Source organism: Lutjanus erythropterus, chromosome 10 (genome assembly GCF_056507025.1).
Source record: "Lutjanus erythropterus isolate fLutEry1 chromosome 10, fLutEry1.hap2, whole genome shotgun sequence".
In the NCBI taxonomy this organism is placed as follows: Eukaryota; Metazoa; Chordata; class Actinopteri; order Lutjaniformes; family Lutjanidae; genus Lutjanus; species Lutjanus erythropterus.
In genome coordinates, this window is record NC_139326.1 from 6,489,898 (window position 1) to 6,516,411 (window position 26,514).

Below are 26,514 nucleotides of genomic sequence, written 5' to 3' on the forward strand. Positions count from 1 at the left end.
TGTCAGTGGACCGTCACCATACAAATAAGCATAATAATATGTTAATTCCACTGCCGGAGAGACTTGATGTTCTCTGGGTTAAGTTGGTAAATATCAGCAAAGATCCAACATCATGCATCTTTATCATAAGTAATTTGTGGCTAATAAGAACTAAGTAAATTTGTGATGCTTTGCCTTGAGTTATTCTGACTTGGCCTGTAAAAAAAAGGCAGATTGTTTAAAATGAAACAGCTAAAATGTACATGTGCAGATTCATGTAGAGGAGCTGACCCACAGTCACAGGCTGCAGTCTTTATATCGTCATTTGGTCGCATTCAAAAGGCAACCTCCATAGCTGCGAGCAGGAATTGTAGGAACATCCTCAGTGACACTGAGCGTTCAGGTTGGAGGGACTCGAGATCTGAGAGTGAGCGGTGGAGAAGTCTGGCCTCAGAAATCCATGTCAGTGGTTGACGCCGGTATGTGGCAGTGAGATCAGACGTGAGACACCAGTGAAGTGAGAGCGGGGCTACCTGTGTCGAGGCCCGCAGCGGGCTGACGGGTGGGGTTGTGGTGGGTAACCATCGTGTAAATTACCCTCTGGTACTGCAGAGCTCTGAGGATGGTGCAGTTACAGACCTGCAGAAGACACACACACACACACACACACACACACACACACACACACACACACACACACATCATACGTGTCAACACAAACAAACAAGAGCAAAAGAATGATGCAGCAGGTGGTATCTCGTTGATGGGGATTATAAAAGTGTAATATTTATTTGACATAATTAATAACAAGAGAGGTAATTCAAAGATGCATTCAAAGAGCAATTCCTGTTAGAGACAAGGCTAACCCAAATTTCGTTTGATCACAAATGAATTTGTTATGTTGATATGAAATATTGCCAAGTTGTCCTGGAATGAATTTATTCATGTGTCTCAAAATGTCAAACACAAAAGAAGAAGTGAGCTGACTGTAGCATCTTTTAAAGGGATAGTTCATATTATTTGATGTGAGGTTGTATGAGGCACTTCAGTGTATTACCTACAGTAGATGATGATTGGCTTGGGTTGACACTTTTTTTAGGTGGCTAAAATACCTTTTGCTGTTGACCCCGTCCACACCAGTACATTGCTTAGCTTCTGTACTGGTGCCCCTGTCTTCGTCAAAGTGGGAACGTGCTGACCAGCATCTACTGTAGCTAATACACTGACTATCGATAAGTACCTCATGCAATCCCACTTCAAATAATACAAACTATCCCTTTAAGCCCCTTCCTCGCGTGGATCTCATCGTTTTGCAGCAGTCTGATGAAGGACCGTCATGAAAAGGCCGTCCATCCTTTAAAAAAATAAATTTAAATGGCAGCAAAACAAAATCATGGCCGTAAAAATGCCAATATGCTGTCTGGCACAATGCATGTCTCTCCAGCCGACCATCCGGCTGGTAATTAATGAAAAGCGGCCCAGCGATGCACTTAGTGTGTAGCCACAGTGACAGTGGAGAGGATTCAATAGACATAGATCAGCGAAAGGTGCTGATCGCCTGTGGTCCGACCGCGCTGGACACAAAGGAGCGCCCGTGTCCCGCAGGCACTTCATCTTAGTTCATATCCCGACTCCAATGGGCCAGCCTGGGTTATGGCTCTCTGGGGAGCGCAGCAAGATTACTGTGATCGCTCTCACACACTAAATCCCCCCTCTGGAATCACCACATAGACACATATACACATTCACACACCGCACAGTATCGAAACACACTCACTGGCACATACTCTTACCATTCAGAGGCATCCGAGTCAGTGGGTGTTTGTCTTCAGTGAGAAGGACAAGAAAACTGGCTACAAGAAAACCACAAGAACACACCAGAGTTACTCAACATGGCTGTTTGATTCCCTGCACAACACGCTGCACACGCTGTTTAAACTCTTACCTTATGGTCTCCCATACAGACATTAGGGCCCACTGTGTTGTAAACAAGGCTCTTCTCACCGTCATCGCTCTGAAAGGAGAATTAACTTTTAAATCATCTGGACAACAAAGCAAATAAAACTATCTTCATCATCTGCAAGTGTTGTTAGATGTTGAGATGACACATTCTGCCTTATTTGTGGATGTTTCAAAGGTGTTTGACCTGGTGAGGCTGTAAAGTGCATCAGAAATTATTTTGTAGACTGTGCTCAGTGTGTTTATGCAGAGAGCCACAAATCTTATTTTTCTAAAGACATTCAAGGAAAAATACATTTATATGCTGATGACACAGTGATTTACGTGCATGCTCCCTCCATTCAACAGGCGGCGCGTGAGTTTCAGACTGCAATTCAGTCACTACAAACTGCTCTGCTGAACTGCTTGGGTATAAGCATATTGCTAATCTACTGCATACTGTGATTGGCTGCTACCACGGCCGGGTCTCTCTGTTAAAAGAGATTTTTTCTGTCTCAGTGGGACTTCCTGGTTATAGAAAAGTAAAATTAATAAAAATGAATTAATGACCAGGCCAAAAAAAATTCAGCTGAAAACTGAGCCATTACATGTTAAGTGACAGATTGAAATCAGTTCTCGCTAGACTGACTTTTCAGACCCTCTTAGTGACTTTTTTCTAAAAAGCAACTACCAAAAAATTTAGTGACTTAATGAGGGAAAAGGTGAGAAATATATTAAAATATATTATATTGAAATATATAGTGATTTATTCAGAGTAATCAGTAAAACATTCTCTGTCTTCTGTTTTTATTGCATAAGCTAAGATGACTTCTCTTTATCTGCACAATAACATACAAATGACATCATTTATCAAGAAGCTGCAGTCCTGTATTAGCTTTAAATACAATGATAGTAAACATTGACTGACCTTCTGGATTAATTCTTGAGAAGAGTGTGACAAGAGGATACGATCACACCAGGCGGGACAGCGAGTGTTCATGTACTGGGTCGGCTTAGTGTACTCTTCACTGTAGGGGTAGCTGAGAGAGACGGACAGAGACAGGATATGTAAAAGACAACAGCAGAGGTGGGGGGGGGGTTACGTTGCAGCGAATAGCTCAGTTAGACGTCTTACCTGGGCGGAAATTTGATGTCCTCTTCTCGAATAACATCATGAAAGGCAGCGACTTCTTTGTCATATTTCAAAAGCTGAGGGACAGAGGTCATTACTGATTACAGGAAATCTCAACACTCGTTGTATTAATTGCTATTTTGACAGGTACAACCCCCACTTCCAAATAAGTTGGGGCGTTGAATAAAACTTAAATAAAAACAGGATGCAAAGATTTGCAAATCCTTTTTGATCTGTCTTCAATTGAATACAGTACAAAGACAAGATACTTAATGTTTAATGTTGTACACGTACACGTTGTGGTTGCATGATTCCTGTGGTTAACTTTCAATGAGAAACAGGCTGTCTTCACTTATACACTATATTTTAAAGATCAGTACTAGAGAGCTGAACATTATGATATCACGGTCAAGTTGACCTTTGACCTTTTGGATATAAAATGTCACTACAGCATCATTTTATCCTGCTGGATATTTGTGTGAAATGTTGTCATAAATAGAGGGTGATTTCTTCACTTGTGGCCAAAAATGTGTGTTGAGAGGTCACAGTGACCTTTGACCTCCAAATTCAATCAGTTCCTCCTCGAGTCCACGAGAACGTTTGTATCAAATTTGAAGAATTCCATCGAGGTGTTCTTGAAATGTCACAGAGGTATAAATACAGGCATGATGTGACGTAAGTGAATGCTACTTGATCACGGCTGAAAACGTTGTCGAACTTATCACAGTTTTGTTTACCTTCAAACTTTTCTATTTACTCTACTGTCATTCATAGGACTTTATTTCCGCTGATAAGATCTAATCTAAAATCTGTAAAGACATGTTGGACTGTTGCTAAGCAGCCTGTCGTATTATGGTTTAAGTCACTCGACAGAGCTGCTCTGAGGCTGTTTCTCTGAGCTGATGGGATCAGTGTGGGTGAAAGTTGAGAAATGTGCACTCACCGCTCTGCCATTGTCCTCCCTGAACACCGCCTGGTGCAGGTAGGTGAACAGCTTCTCCTCAATGTGGAGCAGCACCTGCAGGTGAAGCACCGGCAGGTAAAGTGAAAGCAGCACTCATAAAATAAAATGCCACTTGCTGTCTAAACTGAACTGGTTTAATCACCTGGTGGTCATTGTCTTTTTCTTCGCAGATGATTTTCTCCACTTCGTTACTGCTGTCCTTCTTCACCGTCTGCACATCTGCCGAGGTGGACAGATGCTGCTCGCAGAAACACAAACACAGGGGACAGTCTGTGTCAAAATGCCAGGCTCATACACATCTTTATCACCTGAGTTTCAGGACAAATTAAAGTTCAAGATTGATGCAACTCTCAACTCTCTGGCTTGGCATTTATTTTGACAACTTTAAAATGCACTTATTCTGGTTTTTGCACTGAAACTGTGTGTTTGGCTTGTTCTTCTTAGTTGTGTAACCTCGTTCAATTTGCAGTTGGTAAGTTTTGACATATTTCCATGTGTGGTGGTTTGATTTAAACCTAAGAAAACACACTACAAACCAAACAAAATCCTCTTTTAATTACCAGGAGAGAGACCTGGCTGGCACCCCTAATTAAAAAACATTACTAATAATAAGATGGAAATTATAAAACAATGCCAAAAGTCAAACTGTCGCAAGGCACAGATGCAAGAAGACATCTCAACATACCTGGACCAGACTCAGTGTGTCAAGACGGAAGTTGAAATCTCCAAACAAGAAGAAAGGCAGAGGAGTGAAGCGGCTGTCTGATATCCTGCAGGGAGACAGACGGCACTGTCAGGAATCACACAGACTTTTTCCCTGTGAAATATCACTCTGGGTGTGCACAAATTCACATACAGTATTTTCAGGATAGGTGACAGTTCCATTCAAAACAGTTCATGTACATGTAAATTCCTAAAATATCCTGTTAACAACATAGGAAAGGCTTTGTGATGTTTACCAAGACTGTAAGAAAGAGGTAATTGAGTCAAGCATGGAGTTAAAATGATCATTATTTTGTGTATTTGCTGTCATCTTGTTTTTCATATTTGTGTGCAGCTTGAAATCTGACCTGTTGATGACATATCGGAGAGCGTTTTTGCGGTTGGCCGAGTAAATGGAGGGACTGGAGTTGCAGGCAATGAGGTTGGAGGCATCATGGAACAGGTGGACATTGACCAGGTCCAGACCTCTGTGAGGAACACACACAAACAAACACACACAGGCAAAATACGGTGATACTGTATGTGGCAGGTGGAGATTAGGAACAGGAAACAATGTGATAACGCCGGAGCCTGACATCTGATAGGTGAGTGTGTGAGTGAGTGTGTGAGTGTGTGTGTGAGTGTGTGTGCGCACGGGTGTCACTTAGGAGGAGCTTTCTTATCAATGAGCGCACTCGTGTTAATGCTGAGTCCACAAACAAGCACATTTGTCTTTTGTGCCGAGCGTTCGCTCCTTTTCTTTGGCTGTCACTGGAAAACAATTAATGTGCATCCAACCCACGAGCTGTGTTGACTCACAGCGTGATGTTGTGGCACACAGATTGTGGGCTTCTTTTGTTAAAACCCCAAGGTAACAACACAGCAGAGCAAATAGTGACTAAAACTCTCTGAAAACACGGACTGTAGCAGGTTCATTCAGGGATATATCTCAGTGGAATCAAAACATTACAAGTATATGTTCTCTACTAATTAACTAAAAAAGTGTTGTTGCATTGATTTTGTGTATGCAGACTAGGTGATCTTTTCTAATTAGACAGTTTAGTTGTTAATATAATGAATGTTTTCATTAAAACATCCACAGAGGCCAATGAAGAGAAGAAAATAGTGATCAGTGCGATGAGAAAACAGAAAGTGTGAGTTTGGGCCACTGCAGCAGCAGTGAGTGATGGTTTCTGAACGTGGTGAAAGCACAAACAACTGCGAGGGAGGGCTGGGTATCCTCGATTTGTTTTTGTACGAACCGAAATACGAAAACTGTCAAGTATTGAAAGTGGGCATCAAATGTGCGGTTGGATATTTTCTGATTAGATCAAAATTCTGCCAGTTTTAGACTATTTTATTTAGCATTTAATGGACAAATATGTAGCAACTGTACGTGCAAAAATGAGTACAGCAGTCAAAATGGTGAATTGGAGCCACAGACTGTATATGAAATAGGTTAAAATCTTAATTATTATACAGTCTCCTCCTCCCCAGACTCGGGGAAGCTCAGACGGACTACAGGAACGCTGCAGGAGTGCAAGACTCGTGCAAGATCATAAACTGACAATAACAAGCAACAACAACTCCTACATTGCAGGTTGATCAGCTGTTAATGACTGTAATTTGTCTGTCACTGTAAAGTTAAGGCTGTTATCCTGAAAATACACACTCTGGACCTCGAGTTAAGTGACTGCCTGCAAAACTCCATTAACATTTTGCTCAATTTAACCGTTATAAACATCTACTCCTTCTACAAGATTATTCATGATTTCTTACGACTCATAAACAGACACTTACTCATTCGGCAAACATTTTGCATTAATTTGAACTCAAATTAAGGTGAAACAGGCAAACAAAAACAGTCATTCTGGTCTAGAATAGAAATTTCAAAGGTGACACCGCAGCTGTAGAGTTGTTTGTCAGAGAAACTTATTAGATTTCTCTTTAAATAATAAAAATGTTTTGTGGAGAAACAGATGCATATATCTCAAAGCATGGTGTCAATTAATATCAAAATTCAAGCTTTATCAGCACCAGTACTGAAACATTTTTATGATCCCCGGCTCCTTTGAGGAAACAGAAAGGAAAAGAGACTGTACCTTGTTTGATGACAGGTACATCCTTCATGACTTGCCTGTCATTAATTTCTTTGTATTTATGTATGTCAGTTCAAAACAGATGAACAAACAGAAGTCATTTCATAACCAAAACTGAAAGTGAGCTGAGTCCAACCCCAACATTTTTATCAAGGTGAGGTTAGTGTACGGTACGTACTGGTTGTGTATGATCCAGCGGGTCCTCATGAAGCCCTTTCTGGACCACTTGAACTGCAACAGAGACAAATTAGAGTGAGTCACTAAACAGCAGTGAGCCGTGTCTTTGAAGGGCCAAACTGATAATTATTGATTCCTTCACATAATTTGTCTCATCTCCCTGTCAGAGCAGGCAGACAGCCCCTGCAGCCCCAGTAGACTCATTTGTCCCGACATCTCCCTTTGGCCCTCATGTACCCCTCCTCCCCACACCTGCACACACACCCACACACACACACACACACACATACAAAAATGCAGGCATACACAGATGCACACTCATGCATACATACTCACGTCAGGCCAGAAATTCTTTGGGAATTTTTCTTTCTCCACTGTGGTGACCCCGTCCAGAGAGCCCACGTGCTTGGTCGGCCCCAGCACTGCTTTAAAATCCTTAACTGTGAGAGGCAGAGAGGTGAGGAGGGGTGAGAGGAGGTGGGCAGAGGGGTGGTGACATGTAAAAGAGTGAGAAAACATGCAAACAGCAATCAATAAACTGGTGTTAACCTCATCAGAGCGGCATACGTGATGAGAGGATCTATAAGCGAGCCATTAGACTGTGTTTGGTGAACAACAATCGGTTTGGTAGTGGCAGCTGCAGGATGTTTATGGTTCTTCCATAAGCTTTTCTGAGGAGCTTTTTCACGCCTAACGTGACTGGACTATGCAGCAGGAAAATAACAGCTCCACTTTAAATTCAGGTTCTTTGCAAATATCTGGCCAGGAGGGGGGGGGGGGGGGGCATCAAACTGTCATTATACACAGAGAAATGTCCTGATATTAAAAAATGACAAGAATCTGGCCAATCATGTGCAGCACTGCTCTTATGAGGCATTTATGAGCCATTGCCTGAACAGTGCAGGATGCAAGGGGAGGGGTTTATGTTGACATCCAAAATCTTTTTTTTTTTTTTTTTTGCACCAGCTAACAAACAATAAAATGATAAAAATCAATATGAACATCATGCATAAGGACTTAAGTTTTTACCATTAAAATCATACTGATGGACGTCTCGCAGTGTCTTGTGGATGAAGTACATGCTCCCCAAAGCCTGTGGAGAGAAGAGAGAAATATCAATATCTGATAAATGCACCAGGCAAGAGCACAAAAAAACGATATATTTTGTAAAATCAGTTCTAAAACCAAAATGTCACAGAAGTGCTGGGGTTTGCAACAGTGATAAGGATTTATGACAGGGCTTCCAAAACTTTTCCAGCCTGAGAACCAAAAGAGAAATCAGGTGTCTCAAAAACCCAAACTTACAAAAATCATAAAATCATGAATAACCATCACGTCTTCATTATAAACTAAGTCCTGAAAAACACAGGACAGGCCTGAATTCCAAATAATGGTCCCAAATCACCTCCTTTTTGTCCCGAAAATTAACTGTTACAGTAAAAGATAATATAACATGGTCACCCTCTGATAAAGAACCCAACAAACTGTGAATTTAAAATGTATATGAGCCTTTATTTCATTATAAAAGTACATCAGAACAATAATCACATTTGCTGACTGTAATGAGTTTCTCACCACCTCATAATGAACAACTGAATCGCTTAGAGGGCTTTTAATTTGAAACTGATACGGGAAGTGTTGATCAAATCAGCCTTTGTACTAAAATAGCACAGTAACGCACACACCCATCATGTGTGGATCAAGTAGTTTCAGTGTTTGCTGTTTTATGTCCCAAAATTGGACCACATCCTGTTCACATCCTGGGAGGAGAACTGACTTTCTCTGAGGTTTGTTTTGTTTTTCTTTTTCCCTGTTGAAGGGTTTTTTAGGGCGATTTTTTCCTTTCTCTTTCAGGGGTCTACAGGACAGGCTGCGACGCACACTGTACAGACTGTGAAGACCCCTGAGACTTGTGATATTTAGCTTTACAAAGAAAATTTGACTTGACTTGAACAGTTTATATTTAAAACAAAACTATGGAGTGCCTATAAACGTGCCTTACATCTTTCCATTTTCAATATCACAACATTTAACTTTACAAACCTGTGATATTTAAAGCATTTTAAATGGAACAGTTGAGCCGTCTGACCCATTCAGAGTGCTTTCACAGCAGTGATCGACAGTGAAACCTCAACATCTAAATGTGGCAACAAAAACAGGAGAAATTGTCTCAATTCGGCCTCTGAGATGATGAATTGAATTGTTCATTTCCCCATTTCCTGTGCGCTGACTTGTGAGCTTTGTATTGAATGATCCGGTACGACACAGTTTATTGTTACCCACCCAAAGACACATGAAACTTTAAAGGGTAGACGCGTTCAAAGTGAGCACATAACTGCGCGACGCATCCACATACTGCCTCTCATACACACACTTCAGCACCCAATCATCCCTGACATGCGCCTGACAATTTTTAATGTACTAACTGCCTGCTCCACTGATCTGATTAATCATGCCCTGTGAGATCAATAAAGACAGAAAATTAAAACAATTTAAAAGGTATTAAGCAGTAGGCCTGCTGTCTGCCAACGCTGCCGCTGTGACTGGGGGCCGAAGAAAAATCAGCCGGCGCTCAGAGGGCTCAGGGCGTGACGGACCGCTGTGCAACCCCCGCCACACACACACACACACACACAAACACCCAGCCGGAGCATGAGAGATCTCTCCCTGAAGAGATCATTTATCTTCAGTGCCAAAGTCATCCTCATTTAATAAAATGGAAGTGTCTCCGTGGTCAGCTCCAGTGAGCGGCAATTAGTGACCAACTTGTCCAAACTACAGTCAGAGGTATTTGAACTAGTCTGATAGGGCTGTTAAAGGTGCAACACACAGCAGCAAACAACTATTTGCTATGTAAAGATGTGGTGCAGTAATCGCACAAAGAATTAAGTCACACTCCCTCTGTGTATGTTGTAATCGAGCCGTCTGGTTACAATATTTCTTGTTTTACAGCTAAAAAGTAAACTAAAATAAGGTTTATGAAAACATCTGAAGTGAGAAAAAGGCAACGTGGTAACATAACCTTGATCCATATTTGATCAACATTTCCTACTTTGAAAGTTTGGTCTGAGTTTCAGGAGCCTCCCTTAGAAACCAAACCCAAAATGGCGCCCGCCCGATCACGTGTCTTGCATTACAGCGAAACAATAAACCAAAAAATATGTTTCTGAAAACATTTTAGCCAAAAAAAATAAGCAATGCAGTAAGAGAATCTTGATCCATTTTTGATCAATATTGCTTAGTTTGACAGCTTCATCTGAGTTTTGGGAGTCTCTGCTGGAAACCGGACCCAAAATGGCCGTCACCTGGTCACAATATTTCTCACATTACAGCTAAACAGCGCACTTAAATATGTTTACGACAACATTATAAGTGAGACGTAGGCAATGTAGGCTTGGAGGCTCTGCTTCCAAGCAGGGCACAAAATGGTGGCCACCTGTCACAATATTTCTCATATTACAGCTAAAAAGCGCACCAAAATATGTTTCTGAAAACATTTTAGGTGAGAAATGCAGCAACAAAATCATAGTGTGTGTTCAGCTGCTGTTGTTTTTCCAACTTTACTGAGTAAACAAAGCGCACATTTGTTTTGGTCTGAGATTTTATTGCTCTACTGCGACCTCTAGTGGCAGCGAATCTCACTTACAGCACCTTTAATGTCATGCTAAAACTATAAGCTGAGTAAAGAATGTATCTGGTGAGCAAGTTAAAAAAAAAGTGATATTTTAGTTAATAATCAGAGAAAATGATTGTTCTTGGAGGGGATTCAAGGACCATATTTTGATAATTAGTTCAGGAACAGATCTAAATTTGGCCTAGTTTATGTTGTATCTGTGCAATGTGATGTTTAAACAGTACAGCAAAGTACACATGCACACACACACACACACACACACACTCAAACACAGATACACATTCTCCTCCACATACTCTGCCAAACACCTATCTTCATCAATCAGGTTTGTGCACAGTTTAATAAAAAAATATTGACTTACAAGTGATTTTTTATCAAAACACCATTTGTACTGGGAATGCATGCAAGTCTGCCCCCTCTACTCCTGCAGCCCCTCTGAAAGGAGAACCCCCCAAACTCTCTCTTGGCCATATAACTGATGATCCGCAGCCAAGGGGAAACAAATTGAAAATCAATGCAGGTGGCACCGACGAAATGAGAATGAGGCATTAGGAGGGGCGGCGTAGGGGGGGGGGGGGGATGCAACCCTCTCAGGGCAAACAGTGGAGGGTGCGAACACTCGCGCGGAGGGGAAACTTAGTCCCAGCTGTCTTCCACCCCCCCACACACATTTTATTTATCGTGCACAAATGGGCTGGGATCAATAGTTTTAATCTAGAGTTAAATGTATTGACTTTGGCCTGTCTCCCCCACACCTGGCCATTGACTTTCCCTCTTTTTACTTCACACACCTTCAGTCTACAGATGCAGCCATTGACCCCTACTGTCAGGCGTCCAGTGTGGGGGTATCACATGGGAGGAGTAAGGGTTAATAGTTTAAGAAATACTCAGCCACTTTTCTCAACTGGGGAGGTGTTCCTCTCAACCAGGGCAGAAATTCAGACAAACTAGTGCTGACAAACTCGTTATGAGCAGCTACGATGAACAATTCCAGTAAAAAGACTGAGAACTTGCTTGTGCTGATAAAAAAAAAAAGAAGAAGGTGGAGGCAAGAAATGGCTTTCACGACAGGTGTTGAGATTGAGGTTGAGCCCATGACACGGCCACTGGAGTGCACCAGCTCAGGCTTCAGCCATCCAGGCACGACTCCGGTTTCAACGACAGATGACGATAAGAGATGCAGGTATAGTGGCATGAGTGGCTGAACAAACCTGTCTTTAAGAACATCTCCTCTGTCTGTGCCCATGTTGTGTAACATTTCTATGGCATAGTTTCACGCTATATGTTTGAGATCTATGTCACTTACACAAGGCTGGCGGTTTTGCGCTGTTTAAGATTGTGTAGTGAACCTTGATACATGAAACCCAACACAGAAACACACAAATACTCTTATTTCTAGTTCCTGGTCTTCACAAGGACTGGAAAACTTTTAATTAAACATATAGTCTCTGTTTGATCAAAACATCCCATGACAGCCATTGAACTTATTCTAAAAATAAACTGTGTGTCAACTTTTTTACAGTCAGATTAGCGCAGTGGGGAGATTTAAGATGTTTCATGAGCAGGGCTGGGCGATATATCAACATTATATTAATATTGTGATATGAAACTAGATATCATCCTAGATTTTGGATATCATTTCTGATATTACAGAATTTTCTGAACTTATTGACTGTTCTAGCTGTTCTATCATTTGCCTTTACCCACTTAGGCCCCAGTCAGACAGAGCTCTGTTTTGACAGTGAGCAGCATCTTGTTTTTTATAGATGGGAAGTGTTTCGTGTCCTGCTAATACACCACGGGCCCCTGATATTTTGGATGCTTGGAGCCCTCACTTTCAGCCCTGACTGCTGCGGGTTGGAAAAAAGTTCAGCTCAAAGCGGAAACTCAGATGCTTGGAAAATGACAATCATGGAGAACAAATTACCGGTGGCTAACTGTGGTTATCATGATGTGAACAGAAAAATATAAGCCTGGAGGCAAAAGAGTGCGGACAGGTATTGATTTATTATGGAAGTAATTCGGTTGCAGTTCCAAGTAGTTTCAAGCACTCTTTCCAAAACCTAAGCACAAACCTCGACAACACTACATCATATTCAAGTATTTTCAAGGATTTCACTGCACAATTATCACTTAAAATTGATGAAACAGACAGGTATAAACAATGACTAATGTGCAGAAAAAAGGACCTCATAACATTCTTTAACCTGCTCTTCACTCACAAGCAGAAAACCTCCAACCACCACTGAGCAGTAACATGGAGGAGGACTCCATCTGGTGGAAGAACGTGTAAACTACGCTGTCTGAGAAACGTGTGTGTGTGTGTGTGTGTGTGTTTCTTACCGTGAAGCTGTCTTCTGCTTTGAACTGGTTGTCCACATAGATGCAGACCCTGTCAAAGTCTTTCATTTCCTCACTGGACTCAATGCTCCTGGAAACAACAGCAGATGTCATGAGGCAAGAGAGCAAGGGTTATTGCTAAGGGTTACTATAGGTAACTAGACTTGCTTAGTTTCTTCATTCGTTTCACTTCTTATCCAAGAGAGTTCACTGAAGAACTGAAGAAGCCTCTGGGACGAGTGAAACGTCTCCAAGAACCTGAGTGAGCCCAGGTGCCTACAATAAGCTTTAGCGAATACCATGAGAAACTTCACAGACAATCCAAAATATGAGGAAGTTTTTCGTCAATCGAAATGCCAAGGTGTTCACTGTCTGTCAGTCTGTCAATTTTTGATCTGCGCATAATGGAAATACAGAAATTGCTATCATTACTTTTTGCCCTAAAGAACAGAAGAACTTAGTTTTGTGTTCAGAATGAGTTTATGATCAGTAAAAGCAGTTTGTGGAGTGTTAAAAGAATGTTGCAAGTTGTCCAAGGCTAGTTGAGCTGCATCAGCAAAACAATAATGTATCATCAGCGTACAAATTTGAAAAAAAAAAAAAAAAAAAAGAAGGATAAAAATGTAAAAATATTAGAGCTGGACCCAAAACTGAACCTTGGGAAACACCATTATTAGTTGATTAATTGGTGAACTGATCGACAGAATTTTGTTTGCCAAGATTTTTGAGAATATCTTCAAGTATATTTGCAAAAACTATACTGGTTCTATCTTGTCAGATGTGAAGTTTGTTGGTTATCTTCTGTGATTGCAGGGTTCAGCGTTACTGTTTTGCCTTCAGAAATGTAGTTTCCCAAAGTCAATCTTACTTGGGGTTACTAGGGTTTTTCAAAGTCCAAGGTGATCTCTTTAAATGTCTTGTCAGTTTAAAACCCAAAGATATTCAGTTTTGTATGATAATACATTTTAAAAAGTGTGAAATCTCCATATCTCCAAGGCTGAAAAAAGAATTTCTGCAAATTTTTACATGAAAAATTAGAAAATGTTTAATGTTACACAACTTAAACTTAAATCTTTAATAACTCAACATTGACTTTTTGTTTCACACAATACTCACAGATGTTACCTGTCCACAATTAATCGATTATCAAAATAATTTCATAGTTAATTTTTTAACACTAGTCTGATCGAGCAAGTGAGTTGCCAGATTTACTACCCTGACATGGCATTTTATTTGCCCCAGGCAAGCATGAAATCCTTATTGCTGAGATCAGGATTATAATCTGAACGTCTATGGTTTTGTGATTTTTTTGGGAATTATTCCAGATTAACTGATAATGGAGAAAAAATTGGGCAGATTAATCAAAAATTAAACTGCTAGTTTCAGCCCTAAAAGAAAGGCGGAAAGATTGTGATAATATCAAACACATGGTGAAGGAGCAGCTTGTCTCACTGAGCAACATTATGAGCAGCACATCAGTCCTACCCAAAGAAGCTCTCAGCATGTCCCATGTTGACCATGTAATCCTTCCCTCCCACCTCCTGGAAGTGCAGGGCGATAAACTGCGGCTTGTGGCTCTGGATGGTCTACAACAAAGCAGCACAAACAGGTTTTACATTACAGAGTGATGAGGAGTGAAGAGGGTCAACACTGTATGTTACAGGATGAAGGTAACTATACATTCAGGGTCATGTGGAGATTTTCCTGTTATTGAATTTCTATTCTAGGCCTGGTGTAGTTATCAGTCATCGGCACAGTATCAGTTTTCCAGAGGAACATGGAGCTGTTGTGTGTGTTCGGATGTAACCAATGTAAAGAGCTGACTATTTTACACGTTTTATTTGCCTGAACTGCATCAGACTGCGAGATCCAGGAGGCCCAAACTTACCTTGTACAATTCTTGTAACCATTCATTTTGAATTTCACCCACCTGTGAAATGACAGAGAGAAAAAAACATCAAGAGCAAGCAATCTTTCAAATACTAAACCTGCATTAACATATTTTTGGCTACCTGGGGGCGCTGCAAGAAACACAACACCGACATAGTACCACATAAAGATGCCATAACTAATGTGTTAACAGGCAGCTGGCTATTTTATCATGGCTCCGCGCCGGCGACAGTCACAGCCAGAGGCGTTATGTTTTGGGATTCTCCCGTGACGTCACATTCTCAGGAACACGTCGAGGGAATTTCTTCAAATTCGCTACAGGAGTCAACGTGGACTCAACGATGAACTGGTTCAATTTGATCAAAAACTGAAGACAGCAAGTTTCTCACTGGAAAGTCTTCACTACATACAGTATATTACAGAGACATGGATGGAAACTGGAACTTGTGTGGCTGGCAGGGGAATACAAGTGTGAGACAGTACATCCAGTTCTACTTTGTTTTTATTGATTTGTTTATTTAACAGGCCTGATGGACAGAGTCATTGACTGTCCCAGTATTGTCTAGACAGCTAAATATGATCAGCTGTCCCTGGTTCGGCCTGCTGTTTACTCATCCAGCAGACACAGACATTGCTTGGTTCAACATTAATGGGGGTTTTTTGACCAATGGGGAAAAAACTTCTATTAAAAACAAATGCAAATATGATGTGCCTAGGCTCTCTGCCTGTTAGAGCCAGTTTCATCTCACACTACCTGGAGGTTCACAGACATGCAGACAGACCCCTTCCACCCTCAACATTACCTTCATCTTTGAGTACATGTCTCATGTCTTCACTGAGGACCATTTACTTATTGATGTATTCAGTTATATTTAGAGGTTAATGACTGAAAATGACCCCGAGGAGCAGCGAGAGTCAAACCAAAACATGGAACTGAAACATGCTCTGAAAGTCTGAGGGGAACTGTAGAGGCAGCCATATTGATATGAAATAGTAGTGTGAGGTGTTACTAATGATACTAATTAAGGTCTCGTTTTATTTAGTGTAACATGCACACTATTGGCAGCCTGACTCTGTTTAACTTTAATTATTTTCATTGGTAACACCTGAGTTCACCCTACAAAAAGGCTGCAGTAAAAAAGGACAAAATTATTTAATCAGTTGTTAATACAAAAATATCACAGAGAAGCTTTAATTATCAAAGTCAACTGCACACAATGAGTCAGTTTAATATAAAAACAATAATTAAAGCTTCTAGCTTTAAAATTACATTCCTCGCTAACAGACAAATAGGTCAAATGGAAGTCGGGGAGTCATCAATCAGAGAGAGGAACTACTCTGAGCTAATATTAACACGAGCAGGTTAAAACAAACAATAAAGACTGTCTGGTAATATTATCCTGTGAGTTTCCATTGGTTGTGTGTTCCAGGATGTAGTCTCGTTCGAGAGTAGCTGCACCTGACACAATCTGGCCCCCGTCCACACATCATTCGTCAAGGTGAGTTTCATTAATAATGCATAGCCATTTGACATCTGAGTATACTGTAGCCTAAAGCATGAAGAGTATGAGGAAAGAAAGTGGATAAACTTTACACACAGCGATCTGTCAAACACGGTCGAGGCTTAGGCAGCAGACGCTTCCCTGTTTGGACGGTGTAAACGGACTGTAGGAAAGAATCATCTGTGAGACGCTGTAGATCCATCTTATCAGGTCAAATAATCTTCTTACATGGTTTCTGGCTGTTGAAATTCTGTTCATCAGTTATTCCTCCACCAACTTGCCTTGTGTAGCTGTAAACTGATAAGTGGGTTAATCGTCGGAGCGATGGGATCACACCAGCTGCAAATAGGACTCGGTATTATTCAAAAATTTTCCAATACCAGTACTGATAGCGATACCTTGACCTTGATACCGGTTCTTCAGCTTTCGATACCAAGTTTAGAAAATTCATTGTAACAAAATAAAAATTAGACCAAATCTTAATTTTCAGCTAATTTTTACACACTTGAAGCAGTTTCATAACATAAAAATATTAAATCATTTACCACAATATGTTAAAAGTTTCAGGGCGGCATTTTTACATTCAAAGTAGTTTAACAACATAAAAAAACAAACCACAAGTTGAACAAGTTGACTCCTACAATACTGAAATTTGGTATCTCATTACAGGATATTTTTCGATACTCAGTGGTAGTGATGCAAATTCGTTGGTGCCATAAAAGTTCACTATCCAACCCTGCAACGTTCCAACCCATGAATACTCATTATTACATTACTACAAGCCACGACAGCGTATGGTTGGTGTTGTTTTCACCTTTCTGTGCGTGGGCATTTGTGTGTGTGTGTGTGTGTGTATGTGTGTGTGTCATCATGACAAAATGTAGCCACTGTCACGTACAACAGCGGTTCTGAGCCAGTTATGCGTCTGTCTTTCTTTGGACAGATTTTGCCAGCATGATAGTGTCACAACCCTGCAAGACGCAGTCATGAAAGACTGCTGCTGCTAGCACTGCTAACATTAGCCACACAGTGTGGCGGCTAACGGCAGCTCAGAGTAAACAATGTCGTTTATCCCCAAACACTGTGATCCTGCTCGGCCTAAAAGGCCGATGGATTCAGTGAGTTGCTGTCATGTTTTATAGGATGATTTGCAATGTTCATAACGTCAACGCAAAGTGCTGCACATTTCAGCAAGATGGTCATTAGTCAGTGCACGAGGATTGATGTGATTTACATTTAGTATTGTCAACTCTGCGAAACTGTATCCCTTTCAGAAGCTTTGTAATCCAGGCTTGAACTGCAGTGTCTTTTTGTGGACATGGTGAAATAAATCCAGACTGATAAATCCAACACTGACTGTCTTCTGTAGTTATTATGTAGTAATATTTTAAAACCTGTAGTCAGCTTTTAGCACTGACTTAATGTAGGGCCCTGCGATGTCTGGGTTATGGCTTTTGTCAGTTCAGCGATTCTGTCTGTGATTATGCTATCAGAGTAATTATAGGACCCTACCTTAATGCTGCCATCAGTCTGTCTCTGTCTAGGTCAAAAAAGGCACTTGGCCGCCAGCCCCATTTAAAGGTACTTGCCACCGGGGCCAACAACCCCACATCTCGTATCAGAGAATCCTCTGAATCTGTAAAACTGGCTTCTCTGTCGTTTGAAAGACTGTGAGCAGTACATCAAACTGTGGCATCTGAACAGGTTGTTTATGAAGCTGCTTCAGAATTTCGCCCACGTTATGTACAGTCTTCTGCGAGGACAGGTGCATTCATTTGAGCAGACACATGGCTTTGCATAGTGTATTTGCATGGCAGTACGACAGGGGTGACTGTAGCCATTTTGACCTAAAGGACTCTCTCATCATTACGGCTACTGACACAGTCTGTTCACCCATGAGCACTGACTCCGTCTAACAATCATTATTCACTGATATATAACCAGGGGTGGAAGAAACTAATTACTTCTTAAATTACTCTAATTAAGTCCTTTTTAGGGAGTTTTTTTCCAATTATGTTACTTTACTCGTACTTACACATGCATTACACTCTGTAATCTGTGTAAGTTTATTTTACAATAATAATTGAGTACTGACTACGACTTGAATTAATTAGTAAAACCAATCTCAAATGGGTCAATGAGAACCATGTAGAGCTGCAACAATCAGTCACTTAATCAATTAGTGGTCAACTATGAAATTAATCACCAACTATTTTGATAATCGACTGATTGTTTGGAGTCACTTCTAAGAAAGGAAATCCTCTGATTTGACCTTCAAAGTGTGAATGTATATTTTTGGGCTGTGGACAAAACAAGACATCTGAGGGCGACGCCTTGGACCGATCAAGAAAATGATCAACAGAGTAATCAATAATGAAAATAATCTTTAGCTGTGGGCCCAGAAGCCACAACGTACGGGTAGAAAAAATTGTATATTTTATCATTTAGACTACAGATTTGGAGAAACAGAAACTCCTTTCGACTTAATGCCTGTTATTGATGATGCATTATAGGAGAAATTTGTAATTCATTTACTACAATAAATGACCTCGATATGTCATCAGAGAGCAAGGAAACATGTTAACTTCAAATGAAGCTATAGTGAAAGTTCAGTCAGGAAGACTTTTCATTCTACCTTTCACTCCTCTCACACACATTCGCTCATAATTTCCGTGCAGTCTGGGACTGTCAATCGTGTTATCAGCTGTTCTCATCAACTGCTCATCATCTGTCCAACAGCACAGCAACACAACTTCATTGTTAGCCTATCATCCTTTTGCAATCTTTTTCAATATGACTTTCTCCCCACCTTTAGTTGTTTCATACACGCCCCTCCACCTCCCCATCACCAACTAGTCTTTGCAGATTCATCAGCCTCATCAACTTCATCAACCTCACAGTCTCAGTAGAGTCCTCAACCACCATCAGCGTCTGGCCTCTGTGGGGGAATTACCTCTGCCGCTGCTCAGGGCAGCAGGGCATTTTCTCCAAAAGTGTTCCAGGTTGCAGCGAGGCATTATTATATTATAATATTAATATTATGTACTAGAGGAAGAACAATCTTGTCTCACAAGATCTCGCGGAGGAGGATCTCATGAGAGCTCATTTGCTGTAATTAAGCTTTACAGTGAGAAAAACAGAAGGGAAAGTTGAACAAGAATGTCTGAGGAGACGCATCAACACAGGTTGTTTATTCTTCAGCCAGAACAGGTAAGATTTTAACTGTCTGTAGCTGGCTAACCTTAGCCTGAAGAGCTAGAAAGTTAGCTGCTGTTTGGCAACGCCGCCAGATGCTCAGTTGCTTCATCTCTTCGTAGACTGTCTGTCTTCTCTTTATCCTGTTTTTGGAATCTACCACTGACGCCGACTTCATGCCAGCATGTGTCTGAGTTTGTGTGGCTGTGACCGGCGACAGTCCGTGTTGCTTCACACATGACGTGACCATCGTGCAGAATTTGACCGGTACAGAATCAGATATGTGCTGCTGACCTGCTGGTCACCGGTCAGGGCCAGTGCATCCCTATTAAACTCTACTAACTTTTGCTCACAAAATCGCTACATATAGCTCCTTTAAACATCAATGGTTAAAAAGTAACTAACACTAACTAGTAGTTTTTGAGAAAAATAGTTTGTACTTTTATGTATATTTTTATCAGCAGTAGATTTACTTGTAGTTTTAGAATAGAATAATATTTCAGTAATGTTTCAGTAATTTCAGTGATCTTTCCACGACTGTCTGTAAATGTAATATATGTTTTAGAGACAAAATTCTTACAGCTTGGAGGTGCACAGTATGTCAAAAATTAGAAGAGGAAAACCTCAGACACCCAAAGAATTTAAAACATTCACAAACCAGCAACAAAACAAGTATCTTTTTCCCCTCTGTGGCAAAGTAACAACACTGCATCAGGCAACAAGACCAGGCAGGCACGTTGAACAAGAGAGATCTTAAGCGAGTTTCCACAGGATCACTTTTCCAAAGGAACTCTTGACGTTGATAAATCCAGTATGGTGATTTAATTAATGTTTTGATGTTTGAAGATGTCTGATAATACTTTGGAAAATTGGCTGAAATGTGTTAATAATGTTTTTCCCCCAGCTAAAGGTCTTACAGATTATGATTTGTCTGACACCATTTGCATAAATAAAGGGAAAGTCTGTGTACCAGTAATGTCTATCCAATAAAACTGAGTCTGCACATGGTCCTTATTACACAAGTTTACAAGAAACAATGGACATAATATCAGGAATACTGATAGAAATGTTACTGGTGGCAAAGAGAAGCAGTTAGAGTTGACTGTCTCACTGGTTAAACTGCTCTGACAGGACACTCGGCTAGTCGAGCGCCGTAAAGCAATAGGATTTAATCTGTGATGTGCTTAAGGTCTTGCTCTTATCCCGAAGGCTGGGTGAACGTTTAGGAGTGTTTGTTTATAGAAATAGGGGGGTTTAAGTAAGTAGAAAAGCTCAAGTCCTCCGGGGAAGATATTCATCTGTTTACATATCTCCCACAATGGGATCTAACATGTTTTCACTGGAGCCAGATCTGGCAACCGGAAACATGGTCCTGAGCCAAATTTCCATTGAGTATAAAGAGCCCTCCTCCCTGCAATGTCTGCAAGTTTAGTCAGCCCAGCAAAGGCTAAATCTAAAAACCACTGGGTATTTAGTCTAATCTCCTAAATCCCTTATTTAAAAAAAGTGATTCTAGTGTTAATTTTACAAAAACAAACATCTAAAACTAGTCTATAAACTACAAATTACACATATGCTGATAATGCAAATGCAATACAGTATGATAAGGATACTATAAAATGACTATAAGTAACACAGACTGTCCCTGTACTGACATTATAAACAGTGATTTTAAACAAGGATTGATTCCACATCGTTGCAGGAGGTGACCCCTGCAGTGGCACACACACTTAAATACCACTGGACATCATGTATGTTTGGAGGGATAATAAAGACAAAACTTATGATTGGTGCACTGAGAGGAAATCAGTCAAATTGTCTGGTGGTCAACATGTGAAGTCCGCTGTTTGAGTGTCAAAATTTCTATTCTAAATCAAAAATTGATCAAAATGAGCGTTCAGTTTCAATAATTTGAACTCAAAAGCAGGACCAGCGATTCTCAAAGTGGTTTTTTGCCTGTTGCAGGTATTAAGACTAACCGTCTTCACACTGATGGTCTCATTTGTTTATGCAGGTCATATAAAAGTGCAGTCTTCGTCACATGTTAAGGTTCAGGATGCCCCCAATACCACCTTCCCCAAAGGGGCTATTTGCAGTTGAGAACTTGATAGTCTAACAACAGCATAGCAGTCAAAGCTGAAAAAAATGTTTAAATGTCCAGAGCACCTAAGGTGTGTTGGTGTTTATGCTGCTAGCGCAAGAGGTTTGAACTGCCGGGAGGAGGTGGTTTTCAGACCTGGGCAGCGGGGACCCAGTGGGGAACGTGGCCATAAAGCAGCGCCCGGGCGAACGGTCGATGGTACCGGGCAGCGTCCCAGTGAACACGGCTGAACTGGGACAGAACACCACATCCAAGACCGACGGAGGCCAGTCTGACGACAGCATATACAGACAGGGGCCTCATTTATAAAAATGATCTTAGTCTTAAGATCTCAAAGTTTGAAGATACTAAGCATAAAAAAAAACTTACTTAAGAAGAAGAAGAAATCTGTCATTTACACAAGTGATCTGTAAATCTCAAGATTAATTTAACATTGATGGCATCTGCCTTACAATCAGTGATTTCCTCTCATACAATTCATCATAAATGCGTGTTTGGTCAGGAACAGCCGTGGACCAATAGAAAACCTTTTGGAAGACAAGATCACGGCGATGGTAAAGGAAACTGAGGCCAGGAAACGTATTATTCAATGGACTAAATAGTGGGGTGACCAACAAAACCAAACATATTGCTTGAGAGTGTCCCCATTAATCCCTCACACTTTTAACTGATACGTTCGCTCACATTGTTGATAAAGTTATTGCAAAGTTCACCACAGAGCAGGGTGCATGTGCTTCCCAAACTGCAATACCCCGACATAACCAGGAGGAGAATCACTTAAGTCAAGAGATAAAATCATTTCCACGTCAAAGTAAGCTTTAAAAAAACTACTTATAAATAGTTTTCTGCTTAAGTCATACTTAAGATCAAAATTGACCATAAGTCCATTTTATGAATGAGACCCATGGACTCTGACTCCGTGGACGATAAAGACACAGTGCGGTTTAGACCGGTACAGAAGAGGTACGAAGTGGAAGAAGACCGAGAGGGAGGTTGGGAATCAGTCGATGCCCAGTCTCAAAGGCCTGTGCAGGTGTTTCAGTGCAGTTGGCCCCGTGGTGCCAGGACCCAAACCTGGCAAGAAAACCACCTCAGTGTTTCTGGACTGAGGGCAGCCTGGATGCTACAGTGACTCACTACTGCCTTTTGAGGTACAGGGTGGTATTACAAGACATGATGGGCTGCAGTTAGCTAGTTAGCATGATAACTTCATGTGTGACATCATGTGATCAAACTCACATGACTTTTCACATGTCTGATCATAGATTAGGGTGGATCAGTCTTCAAACTGGAGGCACCTCCTGCAAAGACCAGCCAAAGGTCAGTGACACAGTGTTTAAACAACCTCAATGCTCCGGGTATAAATTTCTTTTAAATAAAACAATCCTGCTAGTTTTCATCGGGATGTGTTTATGTTATGTCTGTTCATCAAAAAAATATTACAATATGGTGTAAATATACCCTATATTTGTTATTTCAATCACATTTTCCATTGTCCCAGTTTAGGAGACATGGTTCAAAAAGTGGGACAGTATGTTTTGCCTAATATGGGACAGTCATGAAAGTACTTCAGTCAGGCACAAATGTGTGGAGGGTCTTGTGTTGTGCAATAACAGTGGTTATTCACAGCTTCTCCTAATGCATTAGTTTTGTGTGTGATTGTATATTATTGAACCATATATATATAATTCATAACCCTTTGATAGAATAGGCTACATAATGTTAATGTAATGTACAACCCCAATTCCAAAAAAGATGGATGTAAAACATAAATATAAACAGAATGCAATGATTTGCAAATCGTCTTCGCCCTATATTCAATTGAATAGAGCACAAACAGAAGATATTTAATGTTCAAACTGATAAACTTCATTCACATTGCAACACATGGCCCTGTCCAAATACAGGATAGGGTTATATTTACCACTGTGTTGCATCAACTTCTCTTTTAACTGGAACTGAGGACACTAATAGTTGAACTCGCTCATTTTTGCTTGATATACAACTGAATATTCAATACTCATATTCAATGTATTGATTATGGGATTCTTTGTCTCTAAGTTGTAAGGAAGGAAGATAACTGTAAGTTTGAGTGTAAAATCAATGGACCATTGTTCTCAGAAAAGTTACTGTGCTTAAACATTGTTAATATCTGACGAACGAAAGATTCAACTGTGACACTGTGAAAGACCTTCAGAGGACACTGTGCTTGAGTCTTCTCTCCATGCCGCATGAAGTAAAGAGATTTGATTCATCACGCCGTCTTGGTAATTCTTCAGAGAAATAACAACTCTCACTACTTAGACGAAGAATTTTTACAACACCATCTCAGATGAGCTCAGACCCGCAGAAGTTGCCAACATTTCTAGATGATGGTTTTCACTTTGAATGGTTGAGTCTTAACTTGCATTTGTAGGTGCAGCAATGAATTATGTTTACCGACAATGGTTTTCAAAAGTGCTCCTGAGCCCATGTAATAATATCCTTTATATAAACATGCAGGTTTTTGATGCACTGCCACCCAAGGGCTCAAAGATCCCAGGCATTTGATGTTGGTTCTTTAGTCTTGGCCCTTGTGTGCAAAGATTTCTCCAGATTCTGTCAATCTTTTAATGATATTATGGATTGTAGATGGTGAAAAATGAAGTGTTTTTTAAACTGAAGTCCAGGACTAACAGGGGTCCCTTAGTTTAGGCGGAGTGTGCAATAAACCAAACAGAAAGTCGTCTCTCATCACCTTTAAGAAGCAGGTGAGCCAGGAGGGCAAGTGTTGGCAGCATGACAGCGGATTTGGCGGGAGGAAACAAAGAGAAATGATTTTTAAGACTGGGAGGCAGATTTTCTGGTTCGAGAAGTCAAAGCGTGAGGGTGCGCAACATATGAAGACGGCAGGACGTCTCCAGAGCAGCTTCAAATGAACACATGCAAAAAGTTATACAGTACACAAACCGTAAATGTCATGCAGATATGTAACTGGTTCTCTTTTACACTAAAGCACCTTGAAATTATGTTATACTTTGTAATTCATTATCATCATCATTATTATGCAGCTCTGCTGACTGAAGCTCCTGAAGAAGGAGCCGGTGGTCAGGAGGGCGGAGACGATTGAGGAGCAGGGTAGAAGAGAGACTGGCCTAGAAGCTGCACCTCAACCCAGCTGAACACCCGCATGAGCCGGATTGAGGTGCAGCTTCGTCTCATGCACAAAATATGATTTTCTCGGGTCAGGCTGGTCTCCTGGCCAGATAAGACGATATAAGATCATAATTGTTCAATCCTGTTTTTTCTGGATCCAAATAAACATGAAGACACAAACACTAAAGCTGCTCCAGCTTTTATTGATTGATATATTGATATATTGATTGATCTGTAAAAGAGGATCTGACAGCTGTGATCCAGTCCCACGCGCACATTTCAGGTCTGTTGAGATTTATTGGGCTTTATAACTATTATAATAATTCCCGATTCCTTTTTAGTGAGAATAATTTTCCACACGCACGCTGTTAAACATTAATGAAAGGTGTTTTGTGGTCGTGTAGACGTGTGCGCAAGACGCACACACCCGTGCGCTTGTAACCTCAATACTAAAACTTTATTGCTGATGGAAAATTCATTCAAAGGACACTTCACTAATCCACAATCTTGCGTGGGGAAAAGAGTGAAGGTGTTAAAATGTGCTAAAAGTTAAAATATTCTGGGGACCCACTAGAACCCAGTCAAGGACTCCAGCATGACATGTACTTGTACATGTACATGTACTCATGGATCTATTAAATGAACTAGACCAACTTTGGCCATTTTTTTATTTTAACGCACGCGGATGCACACTAATTGAGCACATGTTACTGAAAGCTGACAAAAAAACACATTATAGCATTACATATATAACACATGAGTATTAGGATCAGAGTAACAGGTCTTTTAAGCGTGTAAAGAGGTTATCTCACTTGTTACATCCTTAACTTAAAGCAGCGGAGCCTCAGTCAAGGTAAAACTTACCTCCTGGCCCCTGTTCGTTTCTTTCTTTCTTTCTTTCTGTCAGACTAACAGCTTTAAGTATAATCCTCTGGCAGCACCGCGGTCTGGTGTAGTTTTAATTTTACTCTTACCGGTCAGTCCACTTACATTGTCGAAGAGAGAGCCGACATTTGCGGTGACGAGCAGCACATCAGTGAATGTTTCCATGTTCACGATCCTCCACCTTCACCAAAGGCTCGACGAAAACTCCGCCAGATGACGCTCACACGGACAAGACGGGCCTGTAGTCTCCAGGAGCTTATGAAGGCTTATTGCGAGAGCCCAAATCAGCGACTACGAGCGCTCAAAATACACCAGCATCTCAGTGATCATACTGTGCGGCTTCTGGTCCAACTTGTTTATAGATGGCGGGTATCAGGTCGTCATCAGGAGCCGGAGTGCAGCTCATATCCATCGTCGAGGAGCAGTAAGTTCGTTTCTCGGTCCTCATGCGTGGATTTCCGCCTCCTCTCGGTTAATTGGACTAGTGGCTTCTTAGCGGACTTAAAGCAGCCTGAACGGCGCATCTGCTGCTGCCTGACAGACGCACAGACAACCGGACCGACAGATACTGTATACAGTCGGTATGTTGGGTAACTAACTCCTCCGGGGCTCCGCCTCCTCCCTGCCTGACAGCCAGCAGTCACTTACTGACAGTCTTCCTCATGTTGAGTTTATCACACGTCGTGTCAATCACTCCGAAGTGTAACCTCCTCCTCTGGAGATAATCCCATAATATCTGAGTGCCATGGAAACCTGCAGCCAGAGATGAGCACAAACACATCAAAAAAAGTATCTCGTTACAAATTACAAATACTTCCTCATCAACTGTATCAAAATAAAA

The 26,514-nt window shown here is 41.0% G+C and overlaps 1 protein-coding gene across 1 annotated transcript; it reads right to left on the minus strand.

Annotated features, from left to right (window-relative positions):
• inpp5l (inositol polyphosphate-5-phosphatase L) lies at positions 1–26,302 on the minus strand. The gene is made up of 16 exons (XM_084728057.1): positions 25,779–26,302; positions 14,854–14,895; positions 14,451–14,551; positions 12,969–13,056; positions 8,021–8,084; positions 7,328–7,431; positions 6,993–7,045; positions 5,084–5,203; positions 4,699–4,783; positions 4,156–4,251; positions 3,993–4,067; positions 3,053–3,126; positions 2,846–2,957; positions 1,925–1,993; positions 1,773–1,832; positions 1–618 (listed from the first exon to the last, which is right to left on the minus strand). Exons 1-15 carry the CDS (start codon positions 25,836–25,838, stop codon positions 1,791–1,793), a joined length of 1,185 nt encoding a protein of 394 aa, XP_084584183.1. The 5' UTR covers positions 25,839–26,302; the 3' UTR covers positions 1–618; positions 1,773–1,790.
• Positions 26,303–26,514: the final 212 nt, after the last annotated feature.